Here is a 12,684-nt window from a genome sequence, read left to right as displayed (position 1 = left end):
CAATGAACCGCACCTCCCCCATGGGGTCCCTTCGGCTGGTACCCTCTCATACACATAAATCAGGATCTAATTTGTATGGGAGTCACAGCACCACACACTTGCACGGCCTGGGTGGGGGCTCTGGGTGTGTCATTTCAAGGCATGGGCAGTAACTTTTGGGGGCATCTTAATGGTATGAGACTGAATGAAAAGAAAAGCCCGGTCTGAGTCTAAATGAGGACCAAAAAAAAAAAAAAAAAATTAATGGGTCTTCGTTGAAGTGGTAGTGACAAGGAGGCAGGCTTCCTCTCAGCATAAGGGAAATTTTTTAGCAGACAGAAGTACCCAACTATGGAAAGGGCTGCTCAAGACAAAATGAGTTCCCCAGTACTGGAAGTGTTCAAGTGCTCAGCCTTGAAAGGGTAGCTGGTGCCACCATAGCAATGGTTCCTAACCTTGGCTGTACATGGGAATCACCCAAGTTAGCTTGTTAAACAAGAGTGTCTGGGCTAATCTCCAGGGATTTGGGTTCACTGGGTCTGGAGTCAGGCTGAGGAATCTGCAGTTTAACCAGTTCCCCAGGTGATTCTACTGCAGACAGCAGGCTGGGAAGGAATTGATTAGGTGACCTTTAAGAAACCTTCCAGGCCTGAAATCCTGTAACCTTGTCATTCAAATGGAGAGCTTCCTTAAAGGAATTCCAAACCAAACAAGCTCAGAGTGTCTACCCAGATCAAGAGCTACTGTCCCAGACTGATGGGGAAATTGTTACCCAGAAACAGGAAAAGGCATGCCTAAATAAAGTAGCCAGTGCGTATTGGAGCTTTATCGAAAACCCAGGAGACTGGCACTCCCTTGGAGGGAAAACCTGGATTCCCACAAGACTGAGTGCCTTCCTACACACCGAGATTTCTGAAAAGAAGGAAACTTTGGCTGAGTTTGGGCAAAATGTTTGGGCTACTTTTTAAAGAGGGACAGAAGGGAGGGGGTAACAGAGGACACAAGGATTGTCTGCTTCCTTCTTTCCACAATCAGAAAACTTGGATTTGACCCCTGGCTCCACCACTTGCTGGCTAAATAAACCCAAGGAAGTTTATTAAAACTCTCTGCTCCACAGCAGGGATGATAAATTTCCAGCTCCCACAGGACCTCATGGGGATCAAAAAGAAAGCAGACCTGAATAAAATTCACAGATTGCACATTGCAATCTTCACATGAAGGATTATGAGTTCTCATCCAAGTATTACCATTTTCAAGGTCAGCTCAAGGTTTATCACCTTCCTGAAGTCTTTCCTAATGACTTGCTCCCCAGCACCTCTCTCATACCTAAACCCCTATTGCTTATGGCAATCTTAACCCATAGTCTCACATTCCTCTCTGGTTATTTTATACTGGTCCCCTTGTCAGCTCATGTGGAAGCCCAGCGCTTAAAATCCTGGATTCTGCCACTCTGTAACCTTAAGCATGCCCCTTCCTTTCCTCGAACCTCTTTCCTCCAAGTATAGCGAGCCACCAGCTTTGGAATTAGATAAGTCTGAACTCAAACCCTGGCTCCACCATTTACTAGCTGTGTGGTCATGAACAAATAACCTCTCTAAGCCTCTGTTTCCTCATCTGCAAAATGGAGGTAATAACCATGTCTTCTTATGGAGTTGTCAAGAGGATGTAATGAGACAATATCAGTAACACTCTTAACACAGCAGCGAATCCTGTAATGCTCAGTAAATGGTAACTGCTACAACTAATACTATAAAATGAAGAGATTGGGCTTCAATTGGACAGAGGTCCCCTAACAATGAGATCCCAAAGAGCAAATATCTCGCCATTTGTGTCCTATCCTTTTCAGTAGAATTCAAAAGCTTGCCTAGCAAGTATTTAACAAAGACTTATGGACTTCCCTGGAGGTTCCCTCCGGATTCCTCAGCTGGTAATTCCCATCAACGCCCTTTCAGGCAATCATTCCTGGTTCATAAGTTCAAGGCGAGGAACTTGCTGTTCCTGGCGATTCCCAAGATGGCCTCCAAATGTTGTAGCCATAAATGCATTTCAGCCACAAATTAGAAGACAGCCGATGGGGTTTGGGGAAGGGATTTCAACCATATGGCAGGATGATGAATCATCCTGTGTTAATGAAAGTACATCTCAGCTCAGCCTCTGGTGTTCTGTACCTGGTGCTCACTTGGGGACCAGGGAATCTGGCATAGCAATGTAGCTGGTAGTCCCAGCTGCTCAGGGGTGGGGTGGAGGGCAAGCAAGGGTCTCCACCACCAAGAGGGATCCATCCCTGGAGTCAGTGTCCCAACAATAGGTCCTATCCTGTGGGTTTCTTCCTGACCATGGAGCTAAGCAGCAATCTCTCTTGATTGGCAGGTCCCCCGGTGAATGTGAGCTGCAACATTTTCATCAACAGCTTCGGCTCCATTGCTGAGACAACCATGGTGAGTGAGTCAGAATACAGGCTGCTATTTCCCGCTGGGGGGTGTATCTCTTCCAGAAATATGGCATCCTCTGCATTGCGCTTCCCCGAGGAGGCGGGGAATCTGGTGGGGTTTGGGGTTTTTTTGTTTTTTTGTTTTTTTCAGATCTCTAGTGTATATCAGACTTGGACATTTTTACTGTCCTATTCAATGTTTTGGGTGAAGACATGCATCTGAAAATGGTCAAAGAGCCGGCAAGGCTAGAACATGCCAAACACCCAGGATCACAGGAACAACATTATAGCAACAGGCTGAAGTTTTAGATGAAAAGAAAATATAAAGAGCTGCTGATAAGTTTACAGCTCAACTGTACAATAGCAGAAGACAGCTTATAGAAGCTGCAGTGGGTATACTGGGTTGATTCTACTCGTCTCTCTGCTTTTGTGTGTCTTTCAAAATTCACATGGTAACAAGTTTAGAATAAGTCAACTATAATGGGGTGCCTGGGTGGTTCAGTGGTGTTAAGTGTCCAGCTCTTGATTTCTGCTCAGTTCATAATCTCACAGTTCATAGGTTCGAGCCCCACATCGGGCTCTGCATTGACAGCTGCGGAGGGAATCCCGGCTTGGGATTCTCTCTCTCCCTCTCTCTCTCTGCCCCTCCTCCTTGTGCACACTCTAGCACATGTGCGCGCTCTCTCTCTCTCTCTCTCAAACTAAATAAATAAACAAAAATAAAATAAAACAAAATGAAATAAACGAGCTATACTGGAAAAAAAGACTAGAGGGGAAAATACCAAAATGTTAAGAGCAATTATCCCTGGATTGCAGATTTATGGATAATTTTCAATTTTCTTCTTTCAGTATTTCCCTACTTTCTGAATTTCTGCAAGGAGCAAACATTACATTTGTGATTATAAATAAATGCAGTGATGCTTGAAAAAATTTTTTCTCAATCCTTGGGGAAAAAAAATCAATTGCACTTGTTTTGAAAGGAGTGATCTAACTATGAGAAAAGAATTAAAGCAGCCTGAAGAGTCCTCTCTTTAGGAGCAGACTGAGAGCAGCCAGCCAATCACCAAGTCCTATAGACAGATGTTACTGCCAGGAAATCCTCTCAGCCACCCATTTCTGGACATCCCCATCCCCCTAGTCTCATTCAGGCTTCCATGGGGCTTGCTCACATTACTGCAAAAGAGTTATAACTCTCATCCTGCCCTACGCCCATCCTTCTTTCTCACACACTGGCCCTTCTAAGACCACAGATTTGACCACACCACTGCCCTACTTCCACACCTCCCCTGTGGCTCCCCCCGGCTTCAGCATTAAGCCCCCTTCCCTTGCTGACTGCTATTCTCCTTTAAGTCTATACTTGAATTACCTGCAGAGGCAGACTTCACATTCTTAACATGGGTGTACATGTGCAAGTTCACATGTGTGCTTGACCCAAGGCTACATTGAGTTCTTTCCACCCATTCTCGTGACACGTTGACAGTCCCCACACTAGCCCTTACCACTCACGTGTACCACCATTAAGAGTCTGCTTATTCGTCCCTGTTCTCCCTGTAACGCAAGTTATTCTGGGCTGGAAGCTTGTCTCGTTTCCTGTGGTAACCTCAGCAGCTGGCACAGTGATTTAATAACGGGTACTCAATAACTTTTCAAAATAAATAAACCAACTCAAATATATTGTCAGTTGATTGACACGGTGATTCAGTCCTAAACATTTAGAGAGATTAGATCTAATCTTTCAGTCCCAGACTGGCAAAAATCACTGAGCTCTATAGATCATGGGGCAAATGGTCCAAAATCTGTCCTTTTGTAAAGAGGCCTGTCTTCATAGGATCACAGAGACCCTGCCCACATCCAAAGGACGAACGATCAAACTCCTTAAAATTGATAGGCGTCTTACCTCCAAATGGAGATGATCCCACCTGTTGACTAGGAACAAATCCAGCTGCTTTTCACTGGGTATCCAGGTCAAAAAGCCAGGTTTTCCCACACTTTGAATGGATGTCTTAAGAGTGCCTAAGGAGCCCCCCTGCTTTTCTTCTTTTCCCTCCCAAATCAGAAGATCATTGACATTTGCATTATTCAGTCTTTGTGTGGTGAGTATTGACACTTCTGCTCTTCTTCTGGAATAGTAAATAGTTATCAGATCAAGTCAGGGACCACCTAGCTATGTAAAGAACTTGGTTATTTGAGGACAGGTATACATATCTGCTCTCTACCCCCACCCCAACTTGTTTCTATATGATGGCCACAGATCTTGACACAGATTCCTAACGGAAGAGCAGTCTGCCTTTATTTTGTGTGGTGGTTAAAAGCCAGACTCTGGTGCCACATAGACCCAGGCTCATTCACTATATGTGAGGAGCTGATTTGTTTCATGTCTTTAAGCTTCAGTTTCCCCATCTGTAAAATCCCAGTGGTGACTAACATACTGACTTCCTTGAGACATCATGGGTGGAAATTATGTGCAAGAGAGTGTTTAGCACAGTAAAGAGTTTTTGTAAGTGGTTTTCATGTTTCCCATGATAATGCTGATGGTGATGGTGATGATAATGGAGACCCCAAAGCTATCACTGATTAGCTATATGATCTTGAGCCTCAGTTTCCCCCTCCCCCATGTCTCCTGTCTACCTTTCCAGACTTCACTCCTGCTGCAATTTGCTCTCTACAGAGACAGTGTAACAATTAGGACACAGCCCTCCATGGCCAGACCAAACCTGAGGTTCAGCTCTGTGACCTCGGGCAGAGTAGCCTGAGTCAGCCTTCCCATCTGTAGAGTGGGGTACCATCCGCCTTGTGACGTGTTATGAGGACTAAGAGACAAAGCATAGAAAATGCTAAGCACAGTGCTTGACACAAAGTACACACAATGAATGTCTGCCATTACTCTTAAACACTCCTCCTAATTTTGAACACATTTCACACTCACTCTCTCTTGTCAGATTCCTTCACTAAATACTTGGTCCTGCAACCACTCTCTATACAGTAGACATGGTGGACACTATGTCTCCCAATTTGCAGCTGAGGAAACAGATTTGGGGGCATCACATCACAGAACCAGTGAGCTCCCAGGCAGGGATTAAGATCAGTTCTCGAAAGCCAGAGAAGGTGTCTGCTGTGCATCAAACCACCACAACATCAAAGGGCCAAGACATAGGAAATGGAGGGACCACAGACCCACACAGCACGCTTATGCAACCACCTAAGTGTCGTCAAACGTCGAAATCCAACCTCTTTTAAGTCGGCTATTGTTGAAAGTGCCAAATTAAAAGAGGTGGGATTTCTATGTTTGACAACACTTAGGTGGTTGCATGGAAACCAATATGACAAGAAATTTCATATTTTAAAAAAATAGTAAAATAAAATAAAATAAAGAAATCCAGCCTCTTATGGTGCCAGGCTCAGTATGCCTCAGGAGGGAACAGTCAATAATGAAAATCGAGATAACCAACAAGGGAGGCCCTGGGGGCCATGGTCCCCTGGGGTGGAGATACATAATCTCTAGACAAAGAATGAGAAACTGGCAATGATGTGCCTCTTTGGGAGTGTTCCACAGGGGACAGAGTTTACTCCTTAGTAATTAAAGTTAATCTAAAAGAGGAGTTACCATTTTCAGCTTGTACATTCCACAATACTGTGATTTTTCCCCCCACTGGGTCCTTAATTATCTGTATGTGTTTAATTTACTTTGCAGATGAATTAGGAAAAACAAAACATAATACCTCAGAACTAGAAAAAAACCTTAAGAAATTGTCTAAGACAGGCCTTCATTTTACAGAGAGGGGATCTGATGGTTAGAGTGAGGACATCACTTGAGCAAGGTCACACAGCATGGAGCAGGTGGGACAGAAACCCAGGTCTAATGCTGTTTGCAGTAGCCAAGCCCTCCCCTCCCTCGCAGCTTCTTTCTAATGTAGATCCCACCAACCAAACCCTTTGGACCACTTTCCCATTCAAGCCTCTCTCCTTGTCACTCAAAATATGTTTGCAGAGCAAGACTGGACCCATATTAACACAATAACAAGAGCAACAACCATGTCTAAATGCTACTATGTGCCAGGCAGTGTGCAGAGCACTTTTGCCAATATCATCTCATTCAGACCTCACAAAAGCCTCTGTGAGGCAGGAAATGTAATCCCCATTTTACAGATAAGTAAGCCAAGGCTCAGAAACATTAAGTCACTTGCATAAAGTCACACAGCAGATCAGTGGCAGAGGTGGAATTTGAACTGAGATCTGTCTCACCCCAAAGGCTGTCTTCTCCTGAGCCAAATATAAATATTTAATCCCTGGATGTTTGGAATTACCCAGCCCTTGCTTGTTTCCTTTCATCATAAGGAAATCAGAGATGAAAGGGAACTTCACTGAATAGACAGGCCCAAGGCCCCAGACTTCCAGCCCAGTACTCTGCCTCACCAAAAGCACACAGAGCTGACTGTGCTTCCTGGGCTCATGGTAATATGAGCATAGTCCCCATGCCAGAAACTTTCCAGCCTGTGTTTGTTCCCCAAGAGCAGCGGGAGTGCATAGCAGCTCTATAAACAGCTGGAGTCCCCAGGCCCGACTGTCTGCCTCCCAGGGCCTGGCTTTATTCACTGGAGCTAGCAGACCTGAGAGCAGAGAGAGGCAGCCAGGAAAGCAACAGGGGTCTCTATCCATTCCCGATGAGGGGAGGGCTGAAGTTGCCAGCCCTTCATCTGACCTTTCCAGGCAGTTTCATTGAGTCTACACAGAAAACGAAGGTAGAGATTGGAACAGGAATGGGAAAGAGAGAAGAGGGAGAGGGGTCCTGAACTAAACAGCCCCTTTGACAAGCCATGAAAGAAAGATCTGGAACTAGAACCCAGAGGGATCCATCCAGCTTGTCTGGACACATGTAAGTCCCTATACTGCAGCATCTATGTGTCCGTGTAGTATTTACACACATGTGTATATTGTGGGATTGTGCATTTGTGCAGATGTACAAAGAGGCCTGTGTAAATGTGTATGCTAGCTTACAGAAAATGAAACAGGGAACATCAAAGAGAAATGTGTATGACCAAGCACAGATACGAACATAAGTCTGTTTCTGTGGTGATAAATGTACATGTAAATAAGTGTGGATGTGCACATATCTGTGTGCACACATATATGTAAAAGTACTTAAGAGTGAACACACATGAAGTATATTATCTTCAGCTATGCAATTATATATGGATATCTGTGAATATATGAGCACATATTTAAGTACAAATCAGCATCTGAGTGAGCACATTTATGTGTGTATGTATGTACACATGAATATGTGTATGTACAATTACATGTGAATAAGTGAAAGAGAATTTAAATGTGTATCGGTATGTGAGTATGTCCACACACATACATGCGCAGGTACACACGTGAGTGTGTATATGTGGGGACACATGGATAGCTGGAATTCATATAGAATATATGTAAACAAACGTGAGAGAGAGAAGAGTGTATGGGTGTGTGTGTGTGTGTGTATGAGTATGTGTGTCTGTGTGTTTGTGTATTGACACCGTCTGGGCACGAATCCCAGTGTTTCCATTATTAGGACATGTGCTCCAGGCTCTCTTGCCAAGTCTTGGGCTGGCCTGGCATAGAGACAGACACACTGTGTCCATGACCCCCAGTGACTGGTGAAAGTCTATCCAACTCTAGTCTACAAGTTTGGTCTCATTTGTAGATATTAAGGAGCAATGGACAGAGTCCTGAACCAGAAATCAAGAGACCAGGAGTTGAGTTCTAGCTCTGCCACAATTTAATGCCACTCAGACTCAGTCCCCTCTAGGTATCTGGCTTTAAGAATGGTGTGTAGGAACACATGAGTAATAGGTATGAAAGCCTTCTATGAATGCTACAGAAATACAAAGGATTATTAACTATTTTTTTAAATTTACTTATTTATTGAGAGAGAGAGAGAGAGAGAAAGCAGGTGAAGGGCAGAGAAAGAGGAAGGGAGGGAATCCCAAGCAGGCTCAAAGCTGTCAGTGCAGAGCCAGTCACAGGGCTCGATCCCACAAACCGTGCGATCATGACCTGAGCTGAAACCAAGAGTCAGACGTCTAACCGACTGAGCCACCCAGGCACCCCTAAAGGATTGTTAACTATTGAACCAATCAACCAAGGACTCCAATACATAAGCCTAAGGAAACACCTTCTTAGGTTTATTTCTTCTGTTCCCTATTTTATTCATTTATTCTTTCCACCTCCGTTATTAACCACATCCTATACATGCTGAATATGGCATTAAGCTCTAGGAATAGAGTTCTGTTTTACTCATATTAGGCTAGGCTTTCCTGCAACAACAAACAATCCCCCAAATCTCAATATCTTCAAACAACAAAGATTGATTTATCACTCATCTAAAGTCTGCTATGGATATTTGTGAATATATGAGCGCATACTTAAGTATAAATCAGTATAAAGCAGATGTGGGAGACTCTCTAAGACCACTGCCCTCCATGTGGTGGCCAAGCGATGCATTTCCACATCAATGTGTGATTTCACACTTGCCACGCAAGGGAAAAAGGCACTGAAGGCTTGAACACCGGCAAGTCGATGCTTTCCTCCCAGAAGTGACACAGACCACTTCCGCTCATATCTCACTATCCAAAGGAAGTCATGTGGCCCTGCCTGAAGAAAAGCATAATCCCCAACCCCCCCCCCCCCGACCCCATAGGTCTCTGCTTTCTCTATGGAGACAGTGAACAACAAAACCAAAGGTAACAACACAGTGTGATGAGTGAGATCACAGAGGTTTGCACAGGATGCTATGGGACATAGCAAATAATGACCACCGATAGCAATATTAGACCTCACTTACTCACACGTCTTATGTGTGGGGTGCTGTGAAAATGCCGCTGTGTAATTCTGAGCAGTTTTTCTAAAGAGGAAATCTGATCATGGTACTCTCTCTGTTAACACCTTCCAGCAGAGAATGATGTCATGGAATGACCCAAAGGTTGGGAGATGGGGGGAGAGGTTAAAAAAACTCATGTATCCAGCAGTGCTAAAAGAGGGGCAAGTCAAGTAAGAAAAGACAACAGCGTCTGATGGGTTTGGCGATGGTGGATGGGGAAGGGGAGGGTGTGTGAAATTCGGGAATGTGATATCAGGGGCATGAAGAAAGCAGAAGACAAAGTGGAACAAAGACAGTAGGAAGACAGTTCTTCCAATGAAGAGGTGAGGTGGCAGTGACTCTCACGTATTGACTGCTTTACTGAAAACCAGGCATCTGCGGTTGGCAACTTATGGGGATTAGTTCATGTAATCCAACCATCCCATTTCATAGATAAGGAAACTAAAGCTCAGAGGGGCTTAATTCACCCAAGCTTTTCCAACCAATAGATACCCTTCCTAGTTACTATCCCCGGGCTGCCTGACTTCTGGAGCCCTGATCTTGGCCATGTTCACCTGCTCAGCACTGGGCAGGAGGAAAGGTGGTGGAGCCAAGGAGACAATGGGCCATGGGTCTCCTGCACTGTGGTCTGGTTAATCAGTAGGATTTGTGTGATTCTATCAGAACTTTTATCACAGCAAGACCTTGCCCAACCATCCCTTCGGATATTTGCAAATGAGGCCTCAAGACACATGAAAACAGCTACCACTTAAGGAGATGAAATGCCCCTTAGTCCAACCCTAAATGTGACTCCATTGTTTGGGCAGCAGTATTTCACAAGGCCAACCTACTTCTGGGGTCAACTGATTGAATGAAGTACATGCTTTGAATCATAGAAGATAAAACTAAATCCATATACTTTTCTCCAACTCTGCTGCTGTCAACTCCAGTTAAACTTGGCATCATCTCTTTCCTACTTGGCTAAAACTACCTCCTAACTAGCCCCCATGCCTCCCTTTCTCACACCCTACACTGCTTCCCACAGTGGCTAGAGGAATTTTTTTAAGCCCTAAATCAGATCACAGCATCCTCCTGCTTCAAACCCCACAGCAGCTTCTCTTACTCTGTTCTGCTCCCTCTGTCCCCAGAGATCTCTGTGTGAATGACTCCATCTCACCCTGCAGGTCTCAGCTCAGATAGCTCTTCAGAGGGCTCTTTCCTGACTCCCTATCTAAAAACGTTCCCCTCTCCAGTCACTATCACATCACTAGGTTCCAGTATCCTTGAAGCGATGTCTCAGATGTGAAAATTCACTGTTTGTTTATTGTCTTGTTTGCTCTTGTGTTGGGGGGCTTATCTCTCTCAATCATCTCCATATTTCCAGTGCCCAACACACTGCCTGAACCATAGGAGCCCAATCAATATTGGCGGGAAGAATTAACCTTGGAGGCACTCTGGTTGAACCGCCGTCTGTTGTAAGAATCTCAGCCACAAACATTGTGGCCAAGTAGTTTCTGCTTGGATACCTCTAAAGACAGGGAGCTCCCGGTCTCCCAAGACAGCCAATCCCACCTTTGGACAACTCTGAAATCTCCATTTACCCATGGTTTTCATTCTGATTCTAGGGCCACAGAGAATCAATCTATTCACCTGACAGCCCTTCAAATAACTGAGGTCAGTCCGCTTGCCCCTTGCCCACACCTGGCTTCTTCAACCATTCCCCATGGTGCCCAGTCCCTTTACCATCCATGGTGCTCTCTCAGAGTACATCCAGTGCCATTGCCTTCCATCTTGAAATGAAAGGTCAAGAAATGAACCCCGGCCCCCCAGGACTGCTCAGAGCAGACCAAAGTGGAGCCATCACTATCCCACTTCTGGGTTAGTAGGCTTCAAAGCATTGTTTTTAATAGCAGCCCTACCACCACAGTTCATTTTAGGCTAAATCTTATGTAGCACTTTGACAAACTGATTTTTTTTTTTAAAAAAAAAAGGCTGTTCTGGATGAAGTGGAGCAGAGGCCAGGAATCTTACTCCTTTGGTTTTTCCCTCAATCCCTGCCTTCCCAAGGCGGCCTCAGGCAACCTCCTCAGAACGCTAAAATCACTTCTATGCATGCCACTTCAAAGACGTTTCAGTTTGGGCGTGCTGAGTGACTCAGTCAGCTGAGCGTCCGTCTCTTGATTTCGGCTCAGGTCATGATCTCAGGTTTGGGGGTCAAGCCCTGCATTGGACTCCACACTGAGCATGGAGCCTGCTTAAGATTCTCTCTCTCTCGCTCTCTCTCTCTCCCTCTGTCCCTCCCCCAGTCACATCCTCTCTCTCTCTCTCTCTCTAAAAAAAAAAGGCATTTCAGTTTAAGTAATCATGTCACAGTGTTCACTCACACTATGCCACAGACAAGAAAACACTGGAACATCTTTTTACGTACATGAGTAACAGATGAAAACAAGCTTTTGTAGTAAGTCCAATAAAAAAGAAAAGACAGAGGAAGAAAACAGGAATGCCCCTGAGTCCCACTGTCCTAGCCTGTGTTAACCACTACAGACGAGCAAGTTAGTGTATGTCCTACTACCTTCCCTGACCACACATACATGTATGCACATCGACGCGACCTTCATTTAAATAGGACTGTGCTCTTGTCATTTCCACTAACCCTTGGAATCTCTCCCATCACTACATATGGGTCTAACTCATTCTTAGCTCTCTGCACACCACCAATGTGGAATATAAGAAGTGGCTTATTATTACTATATTCAAGATTCGACAAATAGGGCACCTGTGTGGCTCAGTCAGTTTAGCGTCCAGTTTCGGCTCTGGTCATGATCTCACACTTTGTGAGTTGTAGCCCTAAACTGGGCTCACTGCTGTGAGCACGGAGCCTGTTTGGGATCATCTGTCCATCCCCCACCCCCCGCCCCCACCCTGCTCTGCTCCTCCCCTGCTTGCGCTCTCTTTCTCAAAAATAAATATTTTTAAAAAGATATGACAAATAATTTTAATCTGTGTCCAAGCTTTATGGCCTGCCTAAACAATCCCATGCCATCATTGCATGGTATCGATCCACTCTTTTCCTGATGGATCCTCTGCGTTTATGTAGCTTTTCACTAATACAAACAACACCCCAAAGGATAGTCGTGTCTACAACTCTGTGTGTTTCCTCAGGATATATTCCAGAAGTGGAATGCCTTTATCAAAGGACATGCACCTTTCTTGTTATTTCAACAGATGTTATTGTCCAGCTCACTTCCAAAACAGCTCCCAGTTTACTGTCCCCATAACAGTGTTCATTTACCCCTTATCCTTGCCAACCCACGATATTATCAAGTCTTTTCATTTTACCAAACGGGATTTTTAAAATGGTACCTCATTGTCAGTTTTAATTTTCATTCCAGATTCCTAGTGAATTTGAGTATCTTTGCATATTTTTTTTTTTTTG

The 12,684-nt window shown here is 44.6% G+C and overlaps 1 protein-coding gene across 2 annotated transcripts in view; it reads left to right on the top strand.

Annotated features, from left to right (window-relative positions):
• The window catches only part of GLRA1 (glycine receptor alpha 1), an 84,507-nt gene that overhangs the window by 38,463 nt on the left and 33,360 nt on the right, over positions 1-12,684 (top strand). For both annotated transcript variants that reach the window (XM_058720830.1, XM_058720821.1), the window contains exon 3: positions 2,350-2,417. In XM_058720830.1, coding sequence (XP_058576813.1) covers positions 2,350-2,417 — 68 coding nt within the window. The remainder of the gene's footprint in view (positions 1-2,349; positions 2,418-12,684) is intronic.

This window comes from Neofelis nebulosa, chromosome 1, assembly GCF_028018385.1.
Source record: "Neofelis nebulosa isolate mNeoNeb1 chromosome 1, mNeoNeb1.pri, whole genome shotgun sequence".
In the NCBI taxonomy this organism is placed as follows: domain Eukaryota; kingdom Metazoa; phylum Chordata; class Mammalia; order Carnivora; family Felidae; genus Neofelis; species Neofelis nebulosa.
The sequence above is the reverse complement of the archived record's forward strand: the minus strand, read 5'-3'. Positions and strand labels throughout refer to the sequence as shown.